This window comes from Sycon ciliatum, chromosome 4 (genome assembly GCF_964019385.1).
Source record: "Sycon ciliatum chromosome 4, ocSycCili1.1, whole genome shotgun sequence".
In the NCBI taxonomy this organism is placed as follows: Eukaryota; Metazoa; Porifera; class Calcarea; order Leucosolenida; family Sycettidae; genus Sycon; species Sycon ciliatum.
Genome location: NC_088646.1, coordinates 19931091 through 19958532, shown reverse-complemented (window position 1 = coordinate 19958532; position 27442 = coordinate 19931091). Strand labels below are relative to the sequence as shown.

Here is a 27442-nt window from a genome sequence, read left to right as displayed (position 1 = left end):
AAAGACCAGTATTAGATAAACCTGTCAATCTAACAATACTCAAATGTCTAAAGACAATACTAGTTCGACTGCATGCATGACTCCATGCCATGGTATGACTCTATGACTCATAATATGAGCATAATGACTCCGTAATGCATGCGTTTTAAATAGGCTGAGCAATGAGCATGCAGTGAGCATGCACTGAGCAGTGAGCACAGCGTGCACTGGCGGCGCGCAATGCCGCGCACGCGCATGGCATGGCCATGGCCTAGTACATACCAGATCTACTACATCATACATGACTGTAGTTCCGGTAGCGTCAAAATGACTTTCTAGGCAGTGATCATGGTGATGATGAGTGCCGGCGGCGCTACTCGCCGTGGTGGCTTTGTTCGTCACTTCTACTTCTACTGACGAGTACTGTACGGAGCTGTTCGAATGGTAGCGACACTCGGTGACTCGGTAGATAGAGGACGGGTTAGGCTTAGACCGGGAACCACTACTATTACTTGTCCTGCGACCATTGTAGTCCCCAGCAGAACTGTTGGGCAAGCAGCAGCAGCAGCAGCTCTGAGCTGCAGGAGGGGCAGTGGTTTCTACGGCCGTGCAGAAAACGTCTTGAATGGCCGAGCTGAACAGGATGTCGAACGGTGGTCGAGGCAGGAAAGGTGACGGTCAGCCTTTGCTGGATGACTCCGACTCAGACGTGCAGGAGTTCGCACTGCATGACCTCCCCACTCATCGCTCACCTAGGACGTGAGTTGCACGATGCTAGCGCTCAAGTCGCGATATCCATAATAATGACACTGTCACATTATCCATTGTTTACCTGTGCCAGCATGCAGCGGCCTATGTCAATGAGTTACATTCTGAAATTTCGAAAGAATTCACAATATTAAACTTATGAAATTCAATTCCAATAATATTAGAGAGGGTGGCTTGTCACCTGCCAACCGCTCCACTCAGTGGGTACGCACTCAAATTCTTAGTCAAAGGGAAGAGTAACAATTACTTCAAAAATTAGTTTATCGAATCGAATATTTTCAGTATAACGGAACAAAGAGTTGGGTTGAGAACCGAAATGTCAGCGGACTGAATTGTCGAGCATGACGACAGCATGACGACAGGCGATATGTGCTCGCTCCCTATTACATGTATTCTGAAATAAGCTTTCTAACGTTCTTTTGCGACAGTATCAAATGTGTTACGTTGGAACAAATTAAATTATTTGGTAGGGATGGGGTGTGTGTATGTGTGTGTGTGTGGGGGGCGGGGGGTAGGAGGGTAGGGCGAAAACACAGATCGCTCGTTGCGGTGCGCATTCCTGTCCACTCTCCTGAAGTTAGTCTCTGAGTACCGAAACATGTTGCCGGATAAAGCAAACCGGGCTGTCTGAGGCTTTGTCAGACACAGTGGCGTAGGATATCCGTTGTGTCTTGCATGACGATGTTCTGCTATGTTGCAATATGCATAGCGGCTCCATAGTTATGCAGTCTAGAAGCACAGCAGGCAAAGTGTGCCTTAGCACCTCACCAGTAGAACTATCCCCACTTGCCAACCATGCATGCTCTGGTGCCTGCATCCATCACCTATCCAGGATTTTTCCGGGGCTTGTGCGACATTCCCGCACACAGTGTACCTGTGTCATGATGTCATTATTTGCCCGTCTACTGGCAGGAGGAAGCCCCGTAGCGTACACGTGAAGAAGCGAGATGGATGCTGCCGTACATGCTCTCGCTGTATGTTCCTGGTACTCAACATCGCCATCCTGGCATGTATTGGCTTCATAGGGTATCGCGGCTGGGAGTTGACTAAGGATGTCGAGGCATTGAAGAAAGAATGTAAGCCTGCACCTCTGACACATGTTTATCTGGAAAGCTTGTGAAGCGAGTCTGTGGTGTGTGTGTGTGTGTGTGTGTGTGTGTGTGTTTGCATGTGTGTGTGTGTGTGTGTGTGTGTGGTGTGTGTATGTGTGTGTGTGTGTGTGTGTGTGTGTGTGTGTGTGTGTGTGTGTGTGTGTGTGTGTGTGTGTGTGTGTGTGTGTGTGTATGCATGTGTGTGATCCAAATGGGAGCAGTGACTCTGATGTAGATGCACTATGTACACCCAAGGGGGCGAGCATGGTAGATTTTTACACGGACTGGCCCCATTATGCATAGCGGTATATGTACGATGTACGACATGTAGCTGAAGAGGCAACTGCTCACTACTGCTAGTGCTCCATTATGGTCTTACAACAAAAATGCACCCTTGCATTATTGCATCTGATGAGTTTGCCTTGCAAGCTTTGTAGCCAAAGTTGATTGGATGTTACTTTTGTCATAATCATAGGTACCGTAAGTTAGGTGCTAGGTGATTGGAGCAGAAGGACAATCATGAGTCCTAAACTCTACATGGACTAGTATAGTGACAAAAAGCGCAGACACGATTAAGAATTAGTTAGAACTTGAACATACTCCGGCGCTCACAGCAAGGTGGCCTTTTCACATCTTGTAATGCAAGGGCGTCGGAACCGCACCATGGCCGCCCCACTTTTTCGGGGTTTTTTTTTTTTTTTTTTTTTAGCACCCTGCAACAAAGCGCGATGATCTCAGCGCAAACGTGGCAAATCCTTGTCCCCGATCGTGGTTTGTTGCAGAATCAAAAGTCCATGTACACTGAAATGGCACCAAATGCCTGGGAATGCTTGCAATTGGCTTCAATTTTTGAATTTTTTTCCCGGGGGAGGGTAATGTTTGTCCCCGATCGTAGCATCTTCTTGTTTTTTTTGCAGAATCAAAAAGTCTTTCATTGTAGTTACCGTACACTGAAATGGCACCAAATGCCCGGAAATGCTTGCAATTGGCTTCAATTTTTTAATTTTTTTCCCGGGGGAGGACCCCCGGACCCCCCTTCCATGGCCGCCCCACCTCCAAAGTCGTTCCGACGCGCCTGTAATGTCTTGTCGGACCAGGCAGGCACAGTGGGTGGTCGAAGACCATGATTGAGATACGAGAGGTACCTGGTTCAAGTCCTGCCTGGGAGCGGTTTTTCCAGCCGTGCTGCTACCCACAGTCAACTGGGAACTTGTGGCCAGGCACAAGGGGTACATGGATGCAATGGCGCATTTAATTGTGTGGCTAGCGCGTACGTGGGCATACCTGCTCTACCCTCGAGCATTTGAATATTGCTGTGATTGAAGTGAAGACGTAATTATTTTAGTAAATTATGTTTCTGTGTCACAGTGTGCATGCAAGGGTGATACGGTAGAATACCCCAGACGGACACTGCATGCCCAAAAGTGCCACGGTTTGGATAACTGCCTGGGCTGTACTAGCGTTGCTGCCTACACATAGTAGTGTACAATAGTACGGTACTGGAATTGGAACTCCGCAACATGTCGGTCTTGTTTTCCTGAACATCTTGTGTGCAGACCAGAACCATCTGTGTGCATCGCATTCACTTACGGATACTCATTGTGTTCTGTGTCTCCATTCCTACTGTGTGGAACCATGGTAATGATGGTGACTCTGCTAGTATCATCGATGAAGGACACTGAAAGTCAGTACAGGCTCAACATGGAGGACACTGTGGACAAAGCAAAGCTGGTGAGGTTTGGACTCGGACAATGGCTAGTCATTGTGCATGCACACGCACACATGGATATACGCACACGGATATACACACACGTGCACACACCACACACACACACACACACACACACACACACACACACACACACACACACACACACACACACACACACACACACACACTGTGTGCGCCCGCACACCTCACACCCCCCCCCCCCCACACACACCCACACCCACACATGCTCAAACGTATCGACACTATAATGATGATCTCGAGCGTACGGTGTGATTGCTAAGTTTGGAACTAGAAGTAGAGCAGTCTCTTTGCGATGAGCAGTAGACTGCCAGGATAAACATCATGACTACTACCCTCGTACAGTGCTGGCAACTGAAATCCGCCAAGGGGGTCGGATTTCAGTTGCCAGCGCTGTAGTATATACATTATAGTCATATTGCATGCTGATACTTTGAAGTACATCCATCTACTTCGAAGTACAGCCATCCATCTACACCCATCTATCGTTACTTCAGTACACTGTATAGCAAAGACACCCTGGCTATAACAGGTGTTTCTCCTTGCAAGGGATATAGCACTCATTGAGGTCCCTGCGTACATGTGTATTTCTTCGGTCATGTGACCTTGGATACGCAGTACCCTGGCTTATATTTACGGATGTCTAGGTACCTAGCCTAAGCCGCACCTAAACATCCGTCCGTCCGGGTATGTTGTACTGAAGCTTCACTGTAACTTTCTCTCTCTGTCTGTCTCTGTCTCTCTCTCTCTCTCTTTCTCTCTCTCTCTCTCTCTCTCTCTCTCTCTCTCTCTCTCTCTCTCTCTCTCTCTCTCTCTCTCTCTCTCTCTCTCTCTCTCTCTCTCTCTCTCTTCTCTCTCTCTCTCTCTCTCTCTCTCTCTCTCTCTCTCTCTCTCTCTCTTCTCTCTCTCTTTCTTTCTCTCTTTCTCTGTCTCTCTGTCTCTCTCTGTCTATCTCTCTCTCTGTCTCTCTCTCTGTCTCTCTCTCTCTCTGTCTGTCTGTCTCTCTGTCTGTCTCTCTGTCTGTCTCTCTGTCTGTCTCTCTGTCTGTCTCTCTCGCTCTCTCTCTCTGTCTCTCTCTCTGTCTCTCTCTCTCTCTCTCTCTCTCTCTCTCTCTCTCTCTTTCGCTCTCTCTCTCTCTCTGTCTGTCTGTCTCTCTGTCTCTCGCTCTCTCTGTCTCTCGCTCTGTCTCTCGCTCTCTCTCTGTCTCTCTCTCTCTCTCTCTCTGTGTGTGTGTCTGTCTGTCTCTCTCTCTCTCTCTCTCTCTCTCTCTCTCTCTCTCTCTCTCTCTCTCTCTCTCTCTCTCTCTCTCTCTCTCTCTCTCCTGTAGGTCTCAGGCCTTAGGAGTAAACTATTAGAAGTGAATAAAACGCAGACAGCCGCACACTCGGCCATGCATGGCGAGATGAAAGCGATGAGTGAGAAGATGGAGATAGACATTGCAGACACTCGCCAGCAGTTTCAGCAACGCCTGGCGGCCCTGAGCAGCAGCGCGGCGAACGACCAGAGTCAAGCGTCGCAGTCGGTGCAGTCGCAGCTCGGCAGTGTGCGCGAGACGCACGCCGCGTTTGCCAGCGCCGTCGCTCGCATGAACAGCAGCATGCTTCAGCGCATGAACGACATGGTCAGCGACCTGGACGAGGTGCAGAGCGACATCGCCACCATCACCACCACCCACGATGAAATGGACGCAGGCATGCGCAGCAACATGACCAAGGTGAACGTCAACATCGACAGCATGGAGGTACGTGAAGCGCCCACTCGTGGGGTGTTGCTACTAGTACCTGGTCCTACCCTACTGGTGTTAATAACACTACAATGATAAAACCCTGAAAAAACGGTACTCTAAAAAAGGTTGCTATAGGCGCCACTGTTGGCAGTATTCCACTGTGCAGTAAACAGAAAGCAATCATTGCAGCTTACGATGCATGGTTAGGCGAGACCAAAATAAAATCGAGATTCCCGGGCAGGATCCATGTGAAATTGGTGCGGGCGGGCGAATTTTATTTTTTATTTTTTTCCCATGTATGTACATGACTTTATGTGTGCATGCCATGTTGAACTTTTTTTACAGCATTTTCCGGTAATTTTTATTTTACAGACAACAGGTACGCGGTTTACCCGTTCTATTTTTCTGTATTTCGGCCAACGATGGCCCTGATCTGTACATCAGGGAGTTGTACAAGCTCGGGTTTGTGTGACTCCACGTCACAGATCTACTCACACGATCAGTACTGTACATGTATGAACTGTTCAAGAAAAAAAATTGGCTTTGGCGCGATTTTGGTGCGGGAGGGCCCAGGAATCTCTATTTTTCTGGTCTCGCCTAATATTAGAATCCAGTCAGATATCTTGGCCACCAGGCCATGGCTAAACGGACATGATGATAATGTGTGTTTTAACACCACCAGCTCACTGTCTTGTCTGTGTATTTTGAGTCGGATTTTTGACACTCGAGTGTGGAGCGTAGCAGCCTATATGGTTGCGCTTCGGTTTGCTCTCTTTCATCTTCTTGCCCGAGCTCGCAGTGCTAATAGTTCGTTTTTTTTTGTCGCTGTTATCATCATATGTGTGCCGGCTTAGGCGGACATGTTGGCAATGCATGGTAACATGGAGAATATGAAGACCTCCATGAACACGATGACGTCCACCATGAATGTAATGACAGCGTCGATAGACGCCATGACAAACGGGGATGAAGATGACGCCATGCCAGTAAGATTGGTTGCTCGTTTAGAGCCCCTTCTTCCTTCTTTTGTTCTGCCTTGCGTAGAGGTCATGTGATTACATCATCATTATGTCATCATTTGAAGTGTTTTGTATCAAGAAGACAATGTAGTTAGGCAACGCAGGGCTTTAAAATGTATTCTTGTTTGTATTCAGTTGCATCACAAGCACTCGTTTGCAACTGAACACAAGCATATTATTAATCACAAAGGCGTCACTTGCACAACCTCTATAGAAGCCTAGCTTGAATGAAAGCCACTTTTGAATCAAGCTTGACCGTGGTGATGTACATTCTGCGCATACTGCATATCATAAGCCTGGTGTTTGTGCTGACATGTCAGGGCCGGCGCCACTGGTACGGCCGGTACGGCCATGGCCGTACCAAAAAAAAAAAAAAAAAAAAAAAAACTTCTCAAAAAGTCGGGTCTACATGGAACGTCCAAAACCGGGGAGAAAAAGTTTCGATGTATGATTTTGTACAGGGAGTCGCCCAGAGTGCAGGATTTGCCGTCTAAATTCCAAAAAATTTCTGGGGGAGGACCCCCAGACCCCCCTTAAAGATGGCCCTTCGGCCGTACCACTCCGCGGAAGCTGCCTCCGGCCCTGCATGTGTGGAGACAACAAGTTACATGAAGTTACCAGAGAACTGCTACCTCATGATCATAAAGCACTAGGTGCTGCAGCGCCCTATTGCCACCAGCACTATTCTGAGCACTCAAACTTGGCGCTACTTTATTCACGAGGTTTCGTTGGCCAGTATAATTACAAGACTGGTTTTAATAGAAGTCTAGCTCATTGATTATAGTCATAATAGAGAGAGAGTGTGTGTGTGTGTGTGTCACTGTGTGTGTGTGTATGTGTGTCACTGTGTGTGTGTGTGCGTGCGTGCGCACGCGCGTGTGTGTGTGTGCGCGCGTGTGTGTGCCTGTGCCTCTGATCCACTCTGTGCTGTCTCTGTGATCTGTCGTTTGTGATGGCAGACACTCCCACCCATCATAACACAGGCACAGGTTGCACTGGACACTGTGGAAAGGCTCAACACTTCACTCAGGCACTCTATCCAGAACCTCAACGCCTCGGTACAGCAGACTATGCATACTCTGAGCAGCTCGCTATCCGAGTCCGTTCAGGCAGTGAATGGGTCGCTATCCAAGTCCTTCCAGAAGCTCGTTGCTATCGTGAAGGCTGAGCATGGATACCGCGTGGTGAGTTCCAGTGGCTATGTTCACGGTAATACCCACCACCCTATTGGATTGGCAGTTTTTCAAGGCAATAGTTATACCGTATGTAACTCTCATATTGGCGATGGTGCCATCGTGAGAATAAGCAATTCAACATCAACAACTCACTCGAAGGGTCTCGGTATACGATGTGCTTCTATTGTTGCAGTTGCCACATCTACTAGAGCTGCACCTTGAGAACCTGTCACTGTGATCGCTTTTCAGTTGCACTGCTGCGTTGCTGTGGGCCAGCCAATTTTCTTGATATCCTGTACGATGGATAAAAGAATGCTAGGTACCTTGAAAAGCACAGGTTTCACTGTGAATGCACTCAACCAAACACAGGTTTTGCTGTGAATGCACTCAACCAAACACATGTTTTGCTGTGAATGCACTCAACCAAACACATGTTTTGCTGTGAATGCACTCAACCAAACACAGGTTTTGCTGTGACTGCTGACTCAACCAAACACAGGTTTTGCTGTGACTCTGATGATGCAGGCTCTTGTGCACATGTGAGAGTGTAGTTACATTCACTTAGTCTTTGTTGCTCTCGTGCACTGTACATGTACTCGCATTCTCTCTTCCTGACACTGGGTATCCCTCGTCCACTGTGTGCTCGTACTCATTCTTCCTTGCAGAGTGGCCAGAAGAATATCTCCATGCTGGTGACCGAAGTCCAGTCAGAGGTAGCAGAGCTCGGCAACGCCGTGACCTACATGAACACGACGAGTGCACTGCTTCTGCAAGAGCTGCTACGGCCGGCTCCGACGACGACGACGCCCAGACTGCCGGAGCACCCCGCCACTGAGCCGCCACAGGTCGCGGAGACCACGAGCGCGGCCGAGACAGGCACAACGGCTCAGCTTCGGGAGGCCGGCTTTGGCATGGGCACACGTAGCGGAGAAGTTAGCATAGCAAGTGTGCGCAGCACGCTTTCTGCGCTTGTTGGCAACATGACGGCAGCACAGACCAAGATAAGTGAGCTGGTAAGTCGCTATTGGATATCCAGTGTGCTCAGGGTATAGCTGGTATGTAATAAGTCACGAGTAAATATCCTGTTTCCTCAGCTTATAGCATACGTCACAAGTACCCGTGCAACTGAAGGACACTTGAACTGGCTTTGTAACCTTCCTCCCACGATGTCGTGTTTATGTCCGTGTCGTACTAAATGCATGGCTTGTGGGCATGTACAGTGGGACGATGCTGGTCAGACATCAGGGATAGGATCTTTCTAGTATACCTTTCTCCATCAGTATTTATAGACACGCTAACCTAGCCAACCTGTGCTCACGGAGGGTTTACTGCATGCTAGAAACAGCAAGATGGCATTGCGAGTAGCGTGCAGCGAAACAACTCACCTCAGCATTGCCTGCAAAACACTTTTTTGCAGTTTGAAGTACAAGTGCATTGTACCTGTTTACTTTAGAACATTTTTAATTAAAACTCTTTCCTAACCATCATCGCCAAAGTCGCAACCACTATTTCGTAAAGCTCTCTTTTGTCACAAGAATTCTCCTGTCCGGGGGACATGCCAAGCCTATTATGATTAGAATATATAAATGTTCCACTTCCCGGATTGAGTGTTAGCTGTGTTTCTCATGTACTCTGCGCGGCAGTGAGTGCGCCAGGCATATGTATACATGTATATAGTTAGCCTACTTAACGTCCGGACATTCATCTCTGTGCTTTGTTTCTCAGGAAGCTGACCAGCGATTCCTGAACAGCAGCATCTTTGACCATCGGGTGCATGTATCACGGCGCATCATGCAATTGTATGACTTTGTGCGCTCGAAAACGAACGTCTCTCGCCAGCTGCAGCCCGCTGCGCTGAATGCCACCCTGGAGGAGTTGAAGAGTGTTGACTGGGGGTCCGTGATGAATATATACATCAACTCTGGCTACCTGCAGTCTGTGCTGGAGCGTGTCAACTTCACGGCGATGATACCGGCCGTGACCAACCTGACCCAGCACCTCATGCCGGTCATCATGCGGGCATTCCCTCCGCAAGCCATCAGTCCCCTCCTCCATGTACTCGTCCCCAATCTTCATTATCATGCAGAAGAAAACAGCGAGTCTGTGAATGGTGTGAAAACTGCCAGCAATGCCGGTCAGGTCCCGGAAGAAAATGCACAAGTTGGACAGGGAGCCGCCAACCAGGCTGAGGCAAATACCAACGAGGAGGAACAACAGCAGCAGGCAGAGGCAGACACCACTGACGAGGACGAGCCAGCCAAAGAGGATGCAGAGCAGACCGGCCACACTGCCATCAACGAAAATGTGCACAGTGCTGAGCAGCTGGATAGCAATACCCAGCACGAGGGTGAGACAAGTAATACCAATGATGAAGATGAACCAGCTGAAGAGGATCATCCAGAGCCAAGTAGCACTGTCAGTCCCGCACATGAGCAAAACAGTGACAATCTTCTAGGTAATGAGCAAGTGGATGGCAATACTCAGAATGAGGAAGAGCCAGGCACTAATAATAATCATGCGGATGAAGATGAACCAGCCAAAGAGGATCCAGAGCCAAGTGGCACGGCCAGTCCCGCACATGAGCAAAACAGTGACAATCTTCTAGGTAATGAGCAAGTGGATAGCAATACCCAGCATGAGGAAGAGCTAGGCACTAATAATAATGATCAAGATGAACCAGCCAAAGAGGATCCAGAGCCCAGTAGCACGGTTAGTCCCGCACATGAGCAAAACAGTGATACTCTTGCAGGTAATGAGCAAGTGGATAGCAATACCCAGCATGAGGAAGAGCCAGACACAAATAATAATGATGAAGACAATCCAGTTGATGAGGATGGTGAACAGGAGCCTCAAAACAATAATGCCGAATTGGAGACCACTGAGAGGCCAGACGTCGACACTGAATCGCAGCAGTCACCCACAGAAGAGGTGCAAGAGGAGACAACAGAGGACCGAGGTGCTGTGACAGAGAACAGCAGCCCTGAACAAGAGGCGCCCGACATGACAGCTACAGGCGGCGAGAAGGATGATGAAGATGCAACCATGGAGAAGGACAATGATAGTCCTGTCGAGGCGAATGGCGGGATTGCGCGAGAGGATACCGGCGATGCTGAAGTCGCCGGCGTCAATATGCTTAACGGTGAGTTCTAGGGATAACCAACCCGTTTAGGGCCTCCGCAATCACCGCATTAAGCACGTTACTGCGATCCTGAAGCAGCCGGTTCTGGCGTCATGGCTGGTACTTTAACTTGCCAAACTCTCGTGCTTCACGGCCATTGCCTGAATGTCACTGTGCCGGATGGAAGGAATAGAGAGCTGCAGCGAGTGCATGTTGACATGACGGTTAGTTTTCAGTGGTGGCAAGTCAACAGCTGAGTGCATGTTGTGTTGCAGTTGTGTATTTGTATTTTGTATTTATGGATTCTCCACAGGCCTTAGCCTAAATCGAGGGAGTCTCCGTGTAATGGGGTAAAAAGGGAAATTGTTCAAATTTTCTCTAGCTTCTCGGAGAAATTTATCCTGCAAGTCAAGGACACTGGAATAATTTAGGAACAGGTCTCGAAGAATTTGGATATCTCGCCCATGTGAATGTAGTATGCACTGTGCATATGCCAAAAGGGAATGTTGTAATTTACGCTCATGATCCAACACCTGGCGTTTCGCAAAAGTTCAAATTATTGGACCCCAGAACGTGAGACTGATCTCCAAGTTTCAAGCCCGGGGAGCTTGGAGAGCTTTAGAGAATCTCCTAAAAGTCAGACAGGATATAAGAACCGTGAGTGCTCCAACTTTTCGGAGAGTCTTGAACTTTTCCGGGGCGGGGGGTATAAAAAACACACCCTTAGATTGTTCATGAGTTAAGATTTCGCTCACAACCAGTGTATTTCAGGTCAATGCGGCAGTGGCGTAACTGACCATACCCGTATGTGTCTGGTGTTTTGCAGTTCTTGAGTTTCTCGCTAGCGAGTTTGGTACGATAGATGCGAACGGAAATGGCTACATTGACGTCGAAGAAGTCGAAGCTGCTATGGTGGCGCAGGGCTGGCAGGAATCCAGAGCAGCCCAATCGTTCATTGAACAGCTTCAAAACGCCAAAAAACCGTATCTCAGTCGACAGCACATGGCTCGAGTGTACCTGGATTTAAAAGAAAAATATGCACAGAAACATAGAAGCGAGGGCTGATCGCATTTAGTGCCAGTATGTGTGCGTGTGATCAACGAGTCTGATGGTTAATGGAGTGGTGCCGTGCTGCCGGGCAGTGGCCGGTCCGGATCATCATGGAGGAAACAGGTAGCTGTGATAGCCACCAGCCCTCTCCCCGCTGCGCTTGCATTCCTTGCCACGAGCAGCCAATCCGGTACTACAATGCTTGTCGGTATCAGGCACAGCTCCCCCGGCCGGACTTGCCAGTATATCAGACAACTCATCTTGCCTGGACTGCAGCCATCGCGGACAACTCTAGCAGTAGCACCTGATCGCTCTGCCCTCCAGATCTAATATAAACCATTCGGCCCGTTTGTTGCATTTCAATCAATGTCAAGATTTGTTGATCATGCTATATTCCCTGAGCCAAAGCGTCAGTCAGCGTGCTCGTATTGACGCGTGCACTTGCCGTGACATAGCATAGCCGCACATAGAGTTGAGAAGTTTTTTTTCTTTCTTTTGAACGCATGTACATGTACGCGTACTGCAATTACATCCTACATCCCATCTTAGCATTGTTGACGTATGAAACTGCAACACGCCTTGGCAGAATAATGGTGGTACATGCACTATCTTTGCATTGTTTATACTGTGGTCAAGCTGAACTTGTGTACGAGTTATGCACGTGTCTCAGCACGCGCACGCACGCACGCACACATACACACACACACTCACTGCCAGAACCGGGCACAATGGTCTCCTCCCCGGGAGAGCTAGCGTGAAAGATAATTCTTTCGAACCGCCCAACGGCCTACACACTCTGAACAGGGTGGTGGAATTGGAAATAATCCCATTTACCCGCTCAGAACGTACTTGTAGGCACAGCACATACACAGTAACGAACACAACCACAACCATTGATTTAACGTAAAATAGATAAAAATAGGAAGAAAGAAGGAAATCAGTAGACTTCTTTGAAATTTCAATTTACTTCCTGAAATAGACACACATTTTCTAAAGGAGTCAGGCAAAACAATGTGATTTCAACTTTTTCGGTCAGATTGAATCACTTATCAGTGCTGGACTCAGGGGCAGTACCAAGACCTGTTGCATGTTCTAGTCGGTTCATGACACGCACCAGAGATTTCTTGGCACGCAGTATATCGGCGTCCAGTTGTACATATTCCTGCTGTAGAGCATCAAGATCGGCGTCATCGTCAGGGGCAGTAGTAGCTGCAGCGGCGCTAGAGGTACGCAATGTGATTGCACTGCTACCAGCCCTCGCTGCACTGCTACCCGCATGCTCAATGTCACAGCTGCCGCCGCCGTCACCTGCACTGCCAGTGCCGAGCACCTCCAGCTGGGCCAGCACGTGCATAGCCCGGTCATGGGTAGCGGACAGTTCGTCGCGCAGCTCCTGCTACTGGTGCTCGAGTTGTAGCACTTCCTCGGTCAAGTTCTGCTGCTGCCTCTGCTCGCGCTTACTGGTCTGATGGCCAGATGGGAGCGCGACAACGCTGCTCAGGCATTTGTCACGGCGTTCGCTTGCCTGACCCTGCTGCTGGCGAGAAGAAATGGCTGGTCCGGGAGACTCGTTGCGTAAGATGCCATGCGATTTTGGTGAACGCACTCGTTGCTGCTGTTGCCGATACTGTTTAGCACCTTCCCGACTGTGCCTCTCTTCCCGGCTGTGCCTCTCTTCCCGGCTGTACATCTCTTGCCTCTGATTACTGTCTCGCCGAGGACGTTTTTCCTGGGAATACCGAGAGACTGTCTTCATACGGCCCGCTACATACTGAGGTCTTCTTCGGGGGCTAAGAGAGCGGCGTCCGTTGGAATTATTCCGTCTGGATGTTCGTCTTCTTCTAGGCGAAGAAGAAGATGAAGATTGGCGTATTGATCTATGATTCCGGCCACGGTCACGGCGAGAAGAATTCCGTTCGTAACGTTCATGTCGAGCTCTGGATCTACTTCTTGATGATGATGATGACGACGGTGATGATGCTGTTGATGTGCGTTCTCCTTCACGGCGACGGTGCCTCCATGAGTAAGACATCGCCGGTGAATGGGCCCTGCGGCGGCGGCGTGACAAGGACGATGAGCGGGACCTCCGTCTCTGGCGTGCACGTTCGCTACTGCGATCTCGACTGCGGTCTCGGCTGCGGGCTCGACTGCGACGTATCTGCTGACGATGGTGCTGACACACGTGGCGGTGACGGCTGCGCGTTTCGCCATGATCGCGAGCCGCTGGGGAGCGTGGATGCGAGCGACGTTGGCTGCGCGAGTGCGACTTTGACCTGGAACGCGCATGCTTGCGGTGGTGGCTTGGCGGCGAACGCGAGTTGCTGGTGTAACGGTGTTTGGAACGAGATCGACGATGTCGATGGTGCTGTTCGCTATGCTGCTGTTGTTGTTGCCGCTGTTGCCGTGACGTTGGAGAGCGAGAGCGACTCGGTGACTGTGCATGCCGGTGTGAGCACGGAGAAGCATTGCTGTGCACTGTAGCACGGCGGGTAGGCTCAGCTGCACTTCCCACATGCCCTCCGCTCGGAGAGGACTGGCGTTGAGAACGACCTGGGCTAGATATCTGAGCAGTGCCACTATGTCGTTGACTAGCTTGCTGCTCATCGGCCTGGGTCAGTACAGGCGGGTCCTGCTGCTCTGCACAAGGCTCAACGGCAGCCGTACTTAAACTGATATCCTGCGCAGTCCGCTCCGACTCTTCAGTGCTACACGGTGATAGGCGGCTGGGACTTAGCTCGCGCTTGCATTCTGCAGTGTGACCATCGGAACTGTGTGCTTGATTTTCATGCGAGGACAGCGGACATGCTGCCTCTCCTTGTCCATCGACCGTGGGAGAGTTTGAGTGGGGAGCGTCACCAGTCGCTCCACTAAGTGCAGTCGGACTAGACGAGGACATCAGTGTGATGGTGTGGTCGGAAGTGTTGCTATCATCATCAATATCAATAGTAACTAATGGGTGATGATCGCGGCCTCTTCTGACCGCTGTGTTTGGCGAATACACGGCAGTTACTAACAGACTGTCATCATCTGATTCACGATCAGACCAAGCACTGCCGCCACCACCACCACCACCACCACTGCGTGCTGGTCTTGCTCCTGGTAGCTCGTCACTATGGCCAGGCGTGGACTCGCCACCTGCAGGAGCAGCAGCATGAGCCGGAGTGTCCCAACTGGTGGCGGCGAGCTCCTCGAATATCGCCTGCTGCAGATGAAGCTGTCCAGCATCTGTATAGGCAAGTAAGAAAAATAGATTCCTGGTTGGAGGAAAGCAAATCAGCACACGAAGCACAGAAGCCACTAGGCCTTTCGTACCATTACTTTTCAAGAAAAAAACAATGGTGATTGGGCAATGGTAAAAATTATCTTTGATTCTCAAGTACGCGCCCACCGATTTTTGGCGGCGCACCGACGGATTTTTTCAATTCTATGCGTGCATATGCGCGCATGAAAACGGTCAATGCGAAAGGCATGAATCAGGGAGTAGTAAAATACCGGTATTTTTCTACTCCCTGGCCTGAATATTATGAACATGTGACCATGATATATGTGTGACCCTATCTTTGGAAATAAAAAAATTGTGGGAAATTAAATAAAAAATCGCTCGCTCGCACCGATTTTCACAGGCTCATGACCTGAGAATCAACTTTTTTTTACCATGGCCTTAACAAGGTAGCAAGCAAGTCCTTATAACCGGCACTTTGGCGGTCAGAACGTTGACAAAATAGCACTTTAGAAGATAGCGCTAGTGGCGCCAACTACATATTTGGCGGTCAGAGCATTGACCAAATGGCACTTTAAAAGATAGCGCTAGTGGCGCCAACTACATACCGTAAAATTCCGTAAATAAGCCCACCCTAAATAACGCCCATGTCCGATAATAAGCCCAGTTTTAGGCGGTGTACACTTCAAGTCCGTTTTAGCGCCCATGCCCGAAATAAGCCCAGGGCGTAAAGTGGACTCAAAATGACTAGCGCGCGAGCGTGCGTTCGCGTACAAACTGTAGAAACTGCTTGAGCGTCACGACGTTTTCAGTCATGCCGGTACCTGTTGTGCCTTGTACTTACCATAGCAAGTGGTTTACCTATCAGATCTGTAATTTATCGCTACATTCTTGGTTACGACCAAATTTCCAGCTGTGGTTTGATGTACCTGTACCGCGCTCAGTGTGAATGGTGGTTCACTGAAACTAGTGGGTTGCTGATAGATTGATCTTCTGCAGATTGTGTCCGAAATAACGCTCATGCCCAAATATACGCCCGGTTTTTGACGCTCTGCAAAGTATACGCCCGGGGCTTACGGTACCGTATGTCCGCACCTTTAAAGCCATGGCGGTATATTCGATTATAAAGCCATGGCGGTATATTCGATTATAAAGCCAGTCTCAGTTATAAAGCCATGGGCTTCATAAATGAAATGACATTTGAAGTATGTTTTGTAAAAATGAAGGAATAAGTACTATGCTAACAAACTTACAGCCCAGCAGGTATGGTGAACAAGTGGATTTTGATTGAAATATCTGTGTGGACTTTGACTTTTATGGCATGGCGTAGTGGGTGTGTCATTTTGCATCTAAAATTGCTAGGAAAGCAACGGTATTTCGAATATAAGGCCATGGCTTTAAAGGCGCTGACATACAGTAGTGAAACAATGAATATTACTAGTATCAAACAACAGTGGGGACCACGGTACTACAATAGTGAGGTTCTGCCACACGGTAAAACGTGCCAAAGTACGTATGGAAACTTCGCCGCGGTACGGGATTTAGTTTGATACGGATTTTTTCATACCGTTTTCCGTGTGAAGCGCGCTTCACACGGACTGGACTCCGTGTGAAAAGTGAGCGTACAGAGTACATGTGGCGTTGTGTTCGTGCATGCTTCGAGCATGCTACGTACAGCAGAACCGGTGCAACGTACGAAAATTCCGTGTCAAACTTCACTGCAGTTGACACAGAGTTTGGAACGTAGTTCCGTGTAGCAGAACCTCTCTAATGTCAAAGCAGTGACAAATTTCGCACATACTGCTTTTGCGCACACATTGTAGTACCGTGGTCCCAGTGATCTAGCCAAAGCCGGCTCAGCCGGCAGAATGCAGAATGCCGGCTGGGCTGGGTGACCTCCCAGCCGGCGCTGGGAGGGCGACCTGCCAGCGGCATTCTGCCGGCTGGGAGGGCGACCTGCCGGCTGAGACAGCTCCAAGGGTAGGGTAATTTTGGCCGGCTGCAGTCACCCCCCATGTAGACTGTAGTGCCCCATATCCTAGGCGTAGGTATGTACAGTACAGTACGTAGCACTGGCTACTCAGGCTCAGTGCTAGCTCTTCACTCAAGCTCAAATGCACTTGAGTATGCACTTAAGTACGTCAGTAAAATGTAACAGGTTGGGTCATGGTTCGCTGCTTCTGGTGGTGTACACGGCTGTGGCTAGGCTGGGTCTTGTCAGATGACCAATGTACACTGCATTCAGACATGACATTGGTGAACACATGATCCATGATCATGTAGCTGTTTGCTTTCTTTTTCATATTTTGTTAATTTACCTATAATCACATTCACGTTCACAACTGCCTGATGAATGCCCATACTTGGACGAAGCGAAAGGAGATGCAAGCTGCAATGAAAGATTTGTAGTGGTGGGTGTGTGTGTGTGTGTGTGTGTGTGTGTGTGTGTGTGTGTCTGTGTGGATACGTGACTGATGGCGGGGTCTCCCCCAGAACGATGCATTTTAACTAGAACGTTGGCCGGCTGGCATAAAATCCTGGCTAGACCTCTGGGTCCCCATTGTTGTTTGACACTAGCAAGAGCACATAACCAAGAGTGTGCAACTCCTATCTTGAGCTGCGATATAATTATGTAGTTGGCGCCACTATGTGCACTAGCCCTATCATGCCCACATTTCAAAAATGCACCATACCTCGCAATACACGTTCAGTTTCTCCGCCATCTTGTAGCGAGCGTGGTTCTTCAGTGACCCGAAGGCCGTTGTAGATACATGCAGAGTCATAGCCAGTAACATCAAACGGAGAGCGTGCGAATGACAGAAGCTCTTGCACAAAGAGTGGTGACCTGTCGTGCAGGAATGCCTGGACCTCGTCAGCAAATTCATTCGAGTCCATGTCGATCCTAACAACAGCAACAGCATCAATCACAGCAACAAGAACAACGGCAACAACAACAACGACAACAACAGCAACAGCAACAGCAGCAACAAAAACAACAACAACAACAACAACAACAACAACAACAACAACAACACATCTCTTATCGGCGATGATGCCATCGTGAGAATAAAGAATTCAAAATTCAAACAGCAACAGCAACAGCAGCAGCAACACCAGCAACAGCAGCAGCAGCAGCAACAACAACAGAAACAACAACGCAGAGTACTGTCATCACCACCAGCAGGACCAACAAACACAAGCGCATGACGACGCTAGCAAGCACGTCGATAACAAAACCCAGTACAGTAATACACAAGGCACAGCGAGAAGACAGCCAGACTTCATACACCTAAAAATGAGTCCGTCCTAACAGTTTCAATCTACATAGGTTTGAAGTTGATTGTTCCAACTAGGAACACACGCTTCTTGCCGAACTTGACACTTGACTGACTCACGACTGCCATCCGGAGCACACGAGGAGCACGTCGCACCTTCCACTCGGCAAACCTGCAAGAAAGCACCACTCCCTGCTCAATACACGGTGTTTCGGGGAATTCACCCCTCATCAGTTGAGCTTGAGTAGGCTGAGGAAGATTGTGCCTGAAAAGCACCACTTATATACTGCTCTCCAGGCCAAACCATCACCAGGGATACAAACTTACAGAGACGCTTTGTTTCCAGCGCGACAAACACCTCGTAAAGCTCCAGGTAGCAGCGTGAGTCAGAGTCGCTCATGGAGTTGTGATAAACAGACGTTGAGAGCCAGTATAGCTATTTGCAACGCTGTCACCTCCAACAACTAGGTGTTTGTCGCGCTGGAAACAAAGCGTCTCTGTAAGTTTGTATCCCTGATGATGGTTTGGCCTGGAGAGCAGTATATAAGTGGTGCTTTTCAGGCACAATCTTCCTCAGCCTACTCAAGCTCAACAGATGAGGGGTGAATTCCCCGAAACACCGTGTATTGAGCAGGGAGTGGTGCTTTCTTGCAGGTTTGCCGAGTGGAAGGTGCGACGTGCTCCTCGTGTGCTCCGGATGGCAGTCGTGAGTCAGTCAAGTGTCAAGTTCGGCAAGAAGCGTGTGTTCCTAGTTGGAACAATCAACTTCATGACTATTACCGCCGAAGTCGCAACTTCTAACTACATAGGTTTGTAAAAAATATTGGACAAGGCAAAGCCACACACCACCTACTCGGGGGGGGTTCTTTTTTTTCCGGGGGTATTAAACGGCCCCTGCTCGTTAGTACAGGAGTGCTGTCACTGCTGTGTACAATCAGTATTACTTACCGGGAAACTAGCTTCAGAATGAAGTCAGCGACAAAATTCGTATGCTCCGCATCACCAAGCAGAAGAATGCCCAGGTCACGGGAGAGCCACGGCGCAAGCCGGTGTGTTGCAGCCGGATTATTCCTGTAGAAAGTTGCCGCTGCGACAAATAACACAGGTCACAATCTCATACGCTTGCATTTGCCACAATCACGCACACACGTGTAAGACAGTGCAAAACAGTACCACTACATACGGCTGGTTGCATGTATGAATTACTGCCCACTGTGTTTGCTTGCACGTAGCAACAAGACAACACAACTCCCCAGAGTATCAAACTCCACATAAACTTTCGTCACGTTTACAAAATTGCTTTACTCGTGACGCAATCCACTTAGCTGTACAAAACCTGCATTGGATGCGTCAACCCCGCGTATCGAACACATGCAGAGCTGATTTATGTCATGAACAATTACGTAAGACAGAAATGAAATCATGACAGCTACCCATCGCTGGTTGCACACTCTGGGCAGGTATGTACTCTACGTAACAACAGCAGCGGTGTAGTAGCAGGGTAGGGCAGCGTACCGTGGTGTGGTATGCCTGCAGCCGTCAGTTGTTCAGCCGGCCGAGGCAAGAGTAAGAACAGAGAGATCGCACTATGCCTTGCTGTGTGAGCTGTCCAGGATTGAGCAGCCCCTGTTGGACTTGCTGCGCACGCTGTCGGCATTGACGCCGGAATCTCGAGCAGAGTGGAGCTACATGATAGTCCCTCCAAACACAGCTGCTTCTGCAGCAGTTCCTACTCCCCTTTGTTGCCTGTACGGACATACTCTTTTTTATTGCTCTCTGTTATTCTAGTTGTCTTCGCTCTCTTCAGCTTTACCCAGTAGGGCTTACACAAACACCTGCAACTGGATGAAGATGACATGATTGATGCAAAAGCATAATGGGATTGCACCATCAGGCTGACATCAATGGCCACAGCATCTGAACTCACTGATGTTACGTTGGCGACGAATTCGATCTGGCGGCAAGTGTGTTGTGATCTGATTTGCGTAGACCATTCTGAACACACAAATAAACACACACACACACACACGAGCACACACTAACTTCATCATCAGTCCACAAGGGACAAAACTGCATGCTGTCCCCAGATTGAATAAGTACATGTATGCATAATTACAATAGCATACACCTGGGCGTACACTGACAGCCGCAAGCTGACAATTCCACACAAACAGCAACAGAGGTGCACAGATTTCTCACCTGCGACGCGCGATGGCGGCGTCGTTGCGACGCTGGCGAACGGACACAGCGCCGGCGGCGGTGCCCGCACGGGAGGATGAAGAGGATGCGGCGGCGGTAGTGCTGGACGACGACAAGGAAGTCACTGCCACCGACACTGCTCCTGAACCAGAAGCCACATGGTGTCTAGTATTCGCATTCGTATTTGTGCTGTCCGTCGCTGAAGTGGTAGAACGGTGATGGTCACCTATCATCGTTGAGCTGTAGTGAAATCTAAACACAACATCCGAATACAGTGCACAATGTTCCATCATCTTACATCAGCAGTGCCCAATTGACACTTTAGCTTTTCTTAAACACTCCTCAACCGCGAAAAAACAACAATTATGCGACTCAGGAATAAAACTACAAACTTCACACTCTTCTCTGTCTGCCTGCTTGGCTTTTGAACTGTAAATAGCAGAAGCGCAAAAAGGAAAAAGACTCAAGGCGTATACTGCTATACTTAGCGTTTCAACAAGTAAATGTCTTCATCAGGAAAGATGATTGGTTGGATCGGGATCCAGATCGATTGAGTGGATCCTTTGGATTTCTTCATGCTGCTGATTGTCACCTTATCACTGCGCTGCCCCTGTTTTCACTCCTAGTTTTACACTGCTTTTTGGCACATTCCTATACCCTGTATTTACTGTGTTCTCGTGGGCGTTCAACATCATTTCTCAAGAAGACATTCTCTTGTTGAAACACGTAATATATCGGTGTCCGTCGGAGGTCTTGCTCCTGTTGTGTGGTTCAGCATTATGAGCTTGTAGCTGTGTAGCATGAATCATCTAGCTTGATCTGTGCCGGTATGCCATCATATCGAAAATCAAGATTCTACGAAACGTCAACCTGCCTCTCTCTCTCTCTCTCTCTCTCTCTCTCTCTCTCTCTCTCTCTCTCTCTCTCTCTCCCTCCCTCTCTCCCTCTCCCTCCCCCCCCCCCCCTCTCTGTCTCTCTCTCTGTCTCTGTCTCTCTCTCTGTCTCTCTCTCTGTCTCTGTCTGTCTCTGTCTCTGTCTCTGTCTCTCTCTCTCCCTCTCTATCTCCGAATTTGACTGAGTTTTCAGTCTTCTAGACAAGTACCAGTAAGCATTTTTATTGTGCGCCTTGCTTTTAAGCATTTACGTTGTGGGAAAGACACCCCGGAATCACTGACCTGCGTCCGTCTGGCATTGTTTCCGAGAAATACAGCCGGCCACCTTGGCGTGGAGCTCCATCCTTTGATGCCAGGCCTGGCAAATCAAACTGTAGAGGCAAGTAAAGACAAGGGGTAGAAACGGTTTTAAGTTTAAAACAATAGAGCCCGGCTTTCGCGGGGCACATACTTAAGTACTTGCGTGTAGCCTGCATACACAAATGTATACTATGATGTGTGTGTGTGTGTGTGCGCGTGTGTGTGTGTGTGTGCGTGTGTGTGTGGCGCATGTCGGACGACAGAATACCAAAGTGCGTATTGTTTGGTGAGCTCCAGAAGACGCGCCCTCGCCACGGGCCACGCAAGCGCTGGCGTGACATCGTGATTGATCTAGAGGACCGTCACCGCAATGACTGGTTCAGCCTAGCCGAGGACCGTCGTGCGTGGAGACTGGCCTGAAACACCATCCAGCCGCCTAAACCTGTGTCTCGGGATTTCAGGTGCCACTGCGGCCGAGATTTTCGCCGTCGCCAGGACCTCACTCGCCACTCGAAGTTCTGTTCCGCGTGACTGAAACACTGTCGGTCCTTTCAGGACCTGCCATCATCTCCGGATGGGCATTATTGTATTGTATTGTGTGTGTGTGTGTGTGTGTGTGTGTGTGTGTGTGTGTGTGTGTGTTTATGTGCGTGTGCTGTGTGTGTGTCCATGCATGAGTGCACATCTACGTTCACGTAGCACATGCGCGGCATGTCAGATTAGCAGCTGATTAGGAAATAACGTTGTTTGACATTCAAGTGAGCAGGCTGCAGTAATAACACAGGTCAGTCCTGGCCGGAATACATTATCGTAAAGTCCGTTAACAAGTAAGTAATTTATAGAAGAACAAAAAGGACCAAGCAACTACAAGTAACGCTATAATGTCCCCTAACACCACCAGTTACTAAACAATCAGCTCATGCGATAACATTGCACGACGCTGACCGACGGTACTGACGTTCTACAATTAACTGGCTAACAGCTCTAGCACATCTTGGATGTGAGCTGATTGTTTAGTAACTGGTGGTGTTAGTGGACATAATAGCGTAATTTGTAGTTCCGTGGTCCTTTTTGTTCTTCTATAAATTCGGTGTTGTGGCACAATGATTATAGCCATTTGTCGTCTCCATTCTTGTGCAATCATGCATATGTAGGTTGGTTCTCTTCATGTTCATGTTATTGTGACCTATTTCATAGATGTTGGTTGCCTTGTTGTTTTCTCTCCCCTCTCCTCTCACCCAAGCCATTCTGCATAAGCGAAGCTGTGGACGCAGCATACTGCTGCTACACTTCAACGCGGGAATGCGTATAATAATAATAATAATAATAATAATAATAATAATTACGAAGGTACGTGTTGGGTCGTAAGTATCCACGCAAACACACATCCAGTCAAAATAAGGCACTTGTCAAAGTATCCGAACGTTTTCGGTCCCTTCTCATCAAGGATTATACAGGGAATGGCTCAAGTTGGAAAGACTAAAACTTATATAGCGTAAAGATATGAGATAACAACACTCGTGACAAGGTGGAAAATTATCAAGTTCAGCACGACACAAAACTCGAAGGAAATAATAATAGTGACAAGAACATAGTGAACAAGTTAAGTTACATTGTTAACACCTCGACGAGGAGTAACACCAAACAATTGTAGCGACAACACATTTTCTTTCTGTACGCAAAGTTCAGGATCTAACTTACGGATATACAAAGCTTCTAACACAGCCAGATGCAACGCACATCTACCACGTGACAATATTGAGAACACATTATCACTGTACAACTCACGACAATTGGTACGGGCTGACAGATGTTGCTTGATGGACGAAGTGCGATTCTTAGCTCCGTTGGGTGTTGTCTCCTCCAATGTCCCGTCATCTCGCCTCTTCGCGGCATCACCACTATCCGTCTCTTTGCTTTTCCGCGGCCTTCCACGTTTTCTGACACTAGCCGTTGTGTGCGCGATGCCCAGTGTCCTTTCAGCTACGTCTCCTCCATTGTGGATTTCTATTGATCTTCTTACTCCAACTTGTCCGGTGTTCGATATTGAGGTTCGTTTTCGCGGTCTACCACGTTTTCGAATATTGACTGTTGTTGTCACTTCCGTTGTCGTTGTACGTGCGTAAGAAGTTGGAGTAAGAAGATCAATAGAAATCCACAATGGAGGAGACGTAGCTGAAAGGACACTGGGCATCGCGCACACAACGGCTAGTGTCAGAAAACGTGGAAGGCCGCGGAAAAGCAAAGAGACGGATAGTGGTGATGCCGCGAAGAGGCGAGATGACGGGACATTGGAGGAGACAACACCCAACGGAGCTAAGAATCGCACTTCGTCCATCAAGCAACATCTGTCAGCCCGTACCAATTGTCGTGAGTTGTACAGTGATAATGTGTTCTCAATATTGTCACGTGGTAGATGTGCGTTGCATCTGGCTGTGTTAGAAGCTTTGTATATCCGTAAGTTAGATCCTGAACTTTGCGTACAGAAAGAAAATGTGTTGTCGCTACAATTGTTTGGTGTTACTCCTCGTCGAGGTGTTAACAATGTAACTTAACTTGTTCACTATGTTCTTGTCACTATTATTATTTCCTTCGAGTTTTGTGTCGTGCTGAACTTGATAATTTTCCACCTTGTCACGAGTGTTGTTATCTCATATCTTTACGCTATATAAGTTTTAGTCTTTCCAACTTGAGCCATTCCCTGTATAATCCTTGATGAGAAGGGACCGAAAACGTTCGGATACTTTGACAAGTGCCTTATTTTGACTGGATGTGTGTTTGCGTGGATACTTACGACCCAACACGTACCTTCGTTATTAAAGTATTATCCGCCTCCGACTTCTTGTAAAATAATAATAATAATAATAAATTCATCCTTGGCTTTCCATCCGAGTCCATTCCTGCACAGCTGACAAGTAAGTGCCGGAAATAAACACGCACGAGCTGATTGTCAAGTAATTGGTGGTGTTAGTGGACATTATAGCGTAACTTGTAGTTCCTTGCCCTTGGTCCTTTTTTTGCTAAAAATAAACATCCCTTCATCTTTTCGACTCTGTCTGTTGCAGTCGAGTTTGGCCCGATAAACATACTGCCTGAATTAGTAAGTACCGGTATGGTTCTCACATGCAGAGCGTAGCATGCATGTGTACATGACGTGCATTGTGCATACATGTACTACGGCATGCTCTGGAGAAAAAAACGACTTCTCTGCTACGGGCAAGTCGGGTTTGAAAGTTCGTGCCCGAAAGTCAGTACGGGTGTGACCATTAAATTGGAAAATGTGTACTTCTTAACGGATCTCACCGGCAGTGTACATCCAGCACACTGGTGTAATGCTAAATAGCTTGAAGCACTCACCTGCTCATAATCGTAGATGCTGCGCACTTTGTGAATGATGCTCTTGAACGTCATCTTGCACAGCGGACAGGAGCGATTCACCTCGGCCCATTTCATCACGCAGTCAAAGCAGAACCGGTCTGCAGCATGGAATCACCGCACCAGTCAAGGAGATTCACAAGAACGGTACAACCTCATTGACTGCAATGCATTCAGCGAACAACATGATGGAGTCCCAAGAAGCATCTGCCCTCATCTATGGTGGTAAGAAACCAAGGGTGATAGTCAAAGCGCTAGAGATACCCCACCCTTCGGAACCAAATACCAGTCCTCATAGCTTCTACTTCAAAGTATGTCTTTGAGGCCATCCGTAACCACTATGGACAGTCACTCTAAGAGGATATGCAGAGTCAACACCATAATATGTGCATCGGGGAGTGGTGGCATCTGGGGGAGATAACACAAGACCACAGTAGACCCCGGATTCGGAACTTCTACGTGGTCCATGCTCTGTGCAGGTCCCAATCACAATCGTGCGCTTGACCTACTGATCACAGACGTGAACAAGACCAATGATGCCATATGCGGGTGTGCATAAACCGGCCCTGCCCCAAGGGCGACTGAAACAGCCAGCCTGGGAGCGGAACCCACCTTGTTTCACATTCCAGTCACCCATGTCATCTCCCTAGGTACTACGACACCCCAATGTACATGCCACATACCTTTTAGTACGCTGTTGGCTTTCATATTGCCTACGTACAGTCAGAACTCGATTAACTGGCCCTCTTTTATCCGGATCCCTCGCCATCCGGAAGAAAATCGTTGGTTACCGATTTACAGCATATGCCACGCATACATGCAGTATGTGTGTTCGATTATCCGGTTCCCTCGCCTATCCGGATATTTTCGTGGAAAGCGGATGTGTGCGGTTAAGCGACGTCTGACTGTACTACGTATGCTGCCTATTGGATACCCGAAGTTCATTTTAAGGGTGCACACAACCCAATGCACCGTGGAAATATGTACATGGAAGAGGATACGGAAGCACAAATCCAGGAAACTGACGTCCTTAATTCGCTCCAGACACACTGGACACTGCAAATCCGCTTCGGCGTTCTCCGCATCGCGCGACTTCTCAGCTTGATCATCACGAGGCTCAGATAGCCCCGGTGAGAGTGAGACTTCCATTGTGCGTTGTTCAGTTGGCTGCCTGTACACAACACTACTGCCTGTATTCCTCGGTCCGGATCATGTAGAAGGATGCAAGGCAAATCTTAGGTCAGAATTTGGCCAAATTAATGTCGATCACATTCAGCTACCAGCTGCATGAGAACGCACTGATATAGTGTCAATAAATGACTGCACGTATCTAGAATCCTGTACCAGCTACAAAGCAAGAGTGAAGTTTGTGGACTTTTTTTACTGACTGGCAGCTAGCTGTACCGCAGCTGAGTAGAATTCTATTCAAATAATTCTGAACAAGGTACAAACACATACAGCCACTGCTCGTTAGTAGCTATCACTTATCAGTCAAACACAGTTATGCAAATTGATGCAATGCTATGATGCTGCTCAGCCTATCTGCGCAGGGAATTAGGAGTCACGACTCACGACCAGACTGGTTTCTTGAAATGTCTTGACTTTCACAAAAAAATTATGAAATGCAACAGTACTTTCTATTTGAAAGAGCTGCACACGTACACACGCACACATAGATTATTGGTATTTTGATTGCCTGGTCAGTGCACATGCGCATATGCTGCGTCATGCAATGATGCATCAGCACGCGATTACGATTTCATTTGCATGCTTTGATGTCATCGCTGTTGCTTTTTACTTCATCATTATCAGTTCTTTTACAGTTTACAATCATGTAATAATTGTTACTTGTTGTATTACGTACATGTATGTGACTCTGAAGTCTGGACGTACGTCCGGACGTCTGGTGCGATCTGCTGTATCACTGCTCAGCTGCCAGCCGGCCTGCAGAGTTCAGTCGGTACACCTGGTTCTGCACAGGGGCAGTAGTCTTCTTCCGTGTGCATCCTTCCTGGCTTTGCTTTGCAAATTTGTCCTGCTGGCATGCTAGGCCTATGGACTCGTAGTCTGTGATCAACGATTGCAGAGACTCCCGGTCAATTGTTCGAGTAAAAATACCTCCCTACACAAATACATCTGGAGTTGTTCTCCTAGCTATAATATTAATCATCAGGGAGTCGTAAAATACCGGTATTTTACGACCCCTGATAATCAGGCCTACCCCTGTTACCAGGCAGGTTACTGCATGCTCACGACTCAGTGTCCCACTTCCTGAGAATCCTAAAGATACGACTAGACTTGGCAGGGTGCGTTGCCGTTGTCCTGACTCCTGGGCCCACTATACTACCGGTATACCACAGATAAGAGATATACAGGATCTAGACCTGGCTGGTGGGAGTCATCAGACATCACACATTCACACAACATTCACAGATCATCACCGACATCAGGGTACCCCGGGTCATTCCGGCAGACTACGTCATTGCATTGTTGTCAGGATTTTT

At 48.4% G+C, this 27442-nt stretch overlaps 2 protein-coding genes across 3 annotated transcripts; one reads left to right on the top strand and one right to left on the bottom strand.

The window, feature by feature from the left end:
• The first annotated feature begins 393 nt into the window (after window positions 1-393).
• On the top strand, window positions 394-12329 carry LOC135814902 (uncharacterized). The gene is made up of 9 exons (XM_065328100.1): window positions 394-738; window positions 1660-1823; window positions 3499-3569; window positions 4916-5329; window positions 6169-6300; window positions 7293-7517; window positions 8174-8521; window positions 9234-10647; window positions 11453-12329. Exons 1-9 carry the CDS (start codon window positions 605-607, stop codon window positions 11689-11691), a joined length of 3141 nt encoding a protein of 1046 aa, XP_065184172.1. The 5' UTR covers window positions 394-604; the 3' UTR covers window positions 11692-12329.
• A 244-nt stretch (window positions 12330-12573) lies between these two features.
• LOC135814904 (E3 ubiquitin-protein ligase Topors-like) lies at window positions 12574-26565 on the bottom strand. 2 transcript variants are annotated; one of them, XM_065328101.1, is made up of 8 exons: window positions 25940-26565; window positions 24921-25039; window positions 21546-21634; window positions 20371-20622; window positions 20099-20166; window positions 19120-19258; window positions 17590-17798; window positions 12574-14901 (listed from the first exon to the last, which is right to left on the bottom strand). In XM_065328101.1, exons 1-8 carry the CDS (start codon window positions 26085-26087, stop codon window positions 13073-13075), a joined length of 2853 nt encoding a protein of 950 aa, XP_065184173.1. In that variant the 5' UTR covers window positions 26088-26565; the 3' UTR covers window positions 12574-13072. The 2 variants fall into 2 exon arrangements, with proteins under 2 accessions (XP_065184173.1, XP_065184174.1); XM_065328102.1 differs by having other exon boundaries at window positions 25965-26087.
• Between the last annotated feature and the right edge of the window lie 877 nt (window positions 26566-27442).

Bases quoted from the DNA above. Each gene is read 5' to 3' on its own strand.
- LOC135814902 (XM_065328100.1), top strand. From the start codon at position 605: ATGGCCGAGCTGAACAGGATGTCGAACGGTGGTCGAGGCAGGAAAGGT. The intron at 6,301-7,292 runs GTAAGATTGGTT...TTGTGATGGCAG, and splicing joins ATGAAGATGACGCCATGCCA to ACACTCCCACCCATCATAAC. The intron at 10,648-11,452 runs GTGAGTTCTAGG...GGTGTTTTGCAG, and splicing joins CGGCGTCAATATGCTTAACG to TTCTTGAGTTTCTCGCTAGC.
- LOC135814904 (XM_065328101.1), bottom strand. From the start codon at position 26,087: ATGGAAGTCTCACTCTCACCGGGGCTATCTGAGCCTCGTGATGATCAA. The intron at 21,635-24,920 runs GTGAGTGCTTCA...TTGCCTCTACAG, and splicing joins GCATCTACGATTATGAGCAG to TTTGATTTGCCAGGCCTGGC. The intron at 20,167-20,370 runs GTGAGAAATCTG...TTGTGTGTTCAG, and splicing joins GCCGCCATCGCGCGTCGCAG to AATGGTCTACGCAAATCAGA.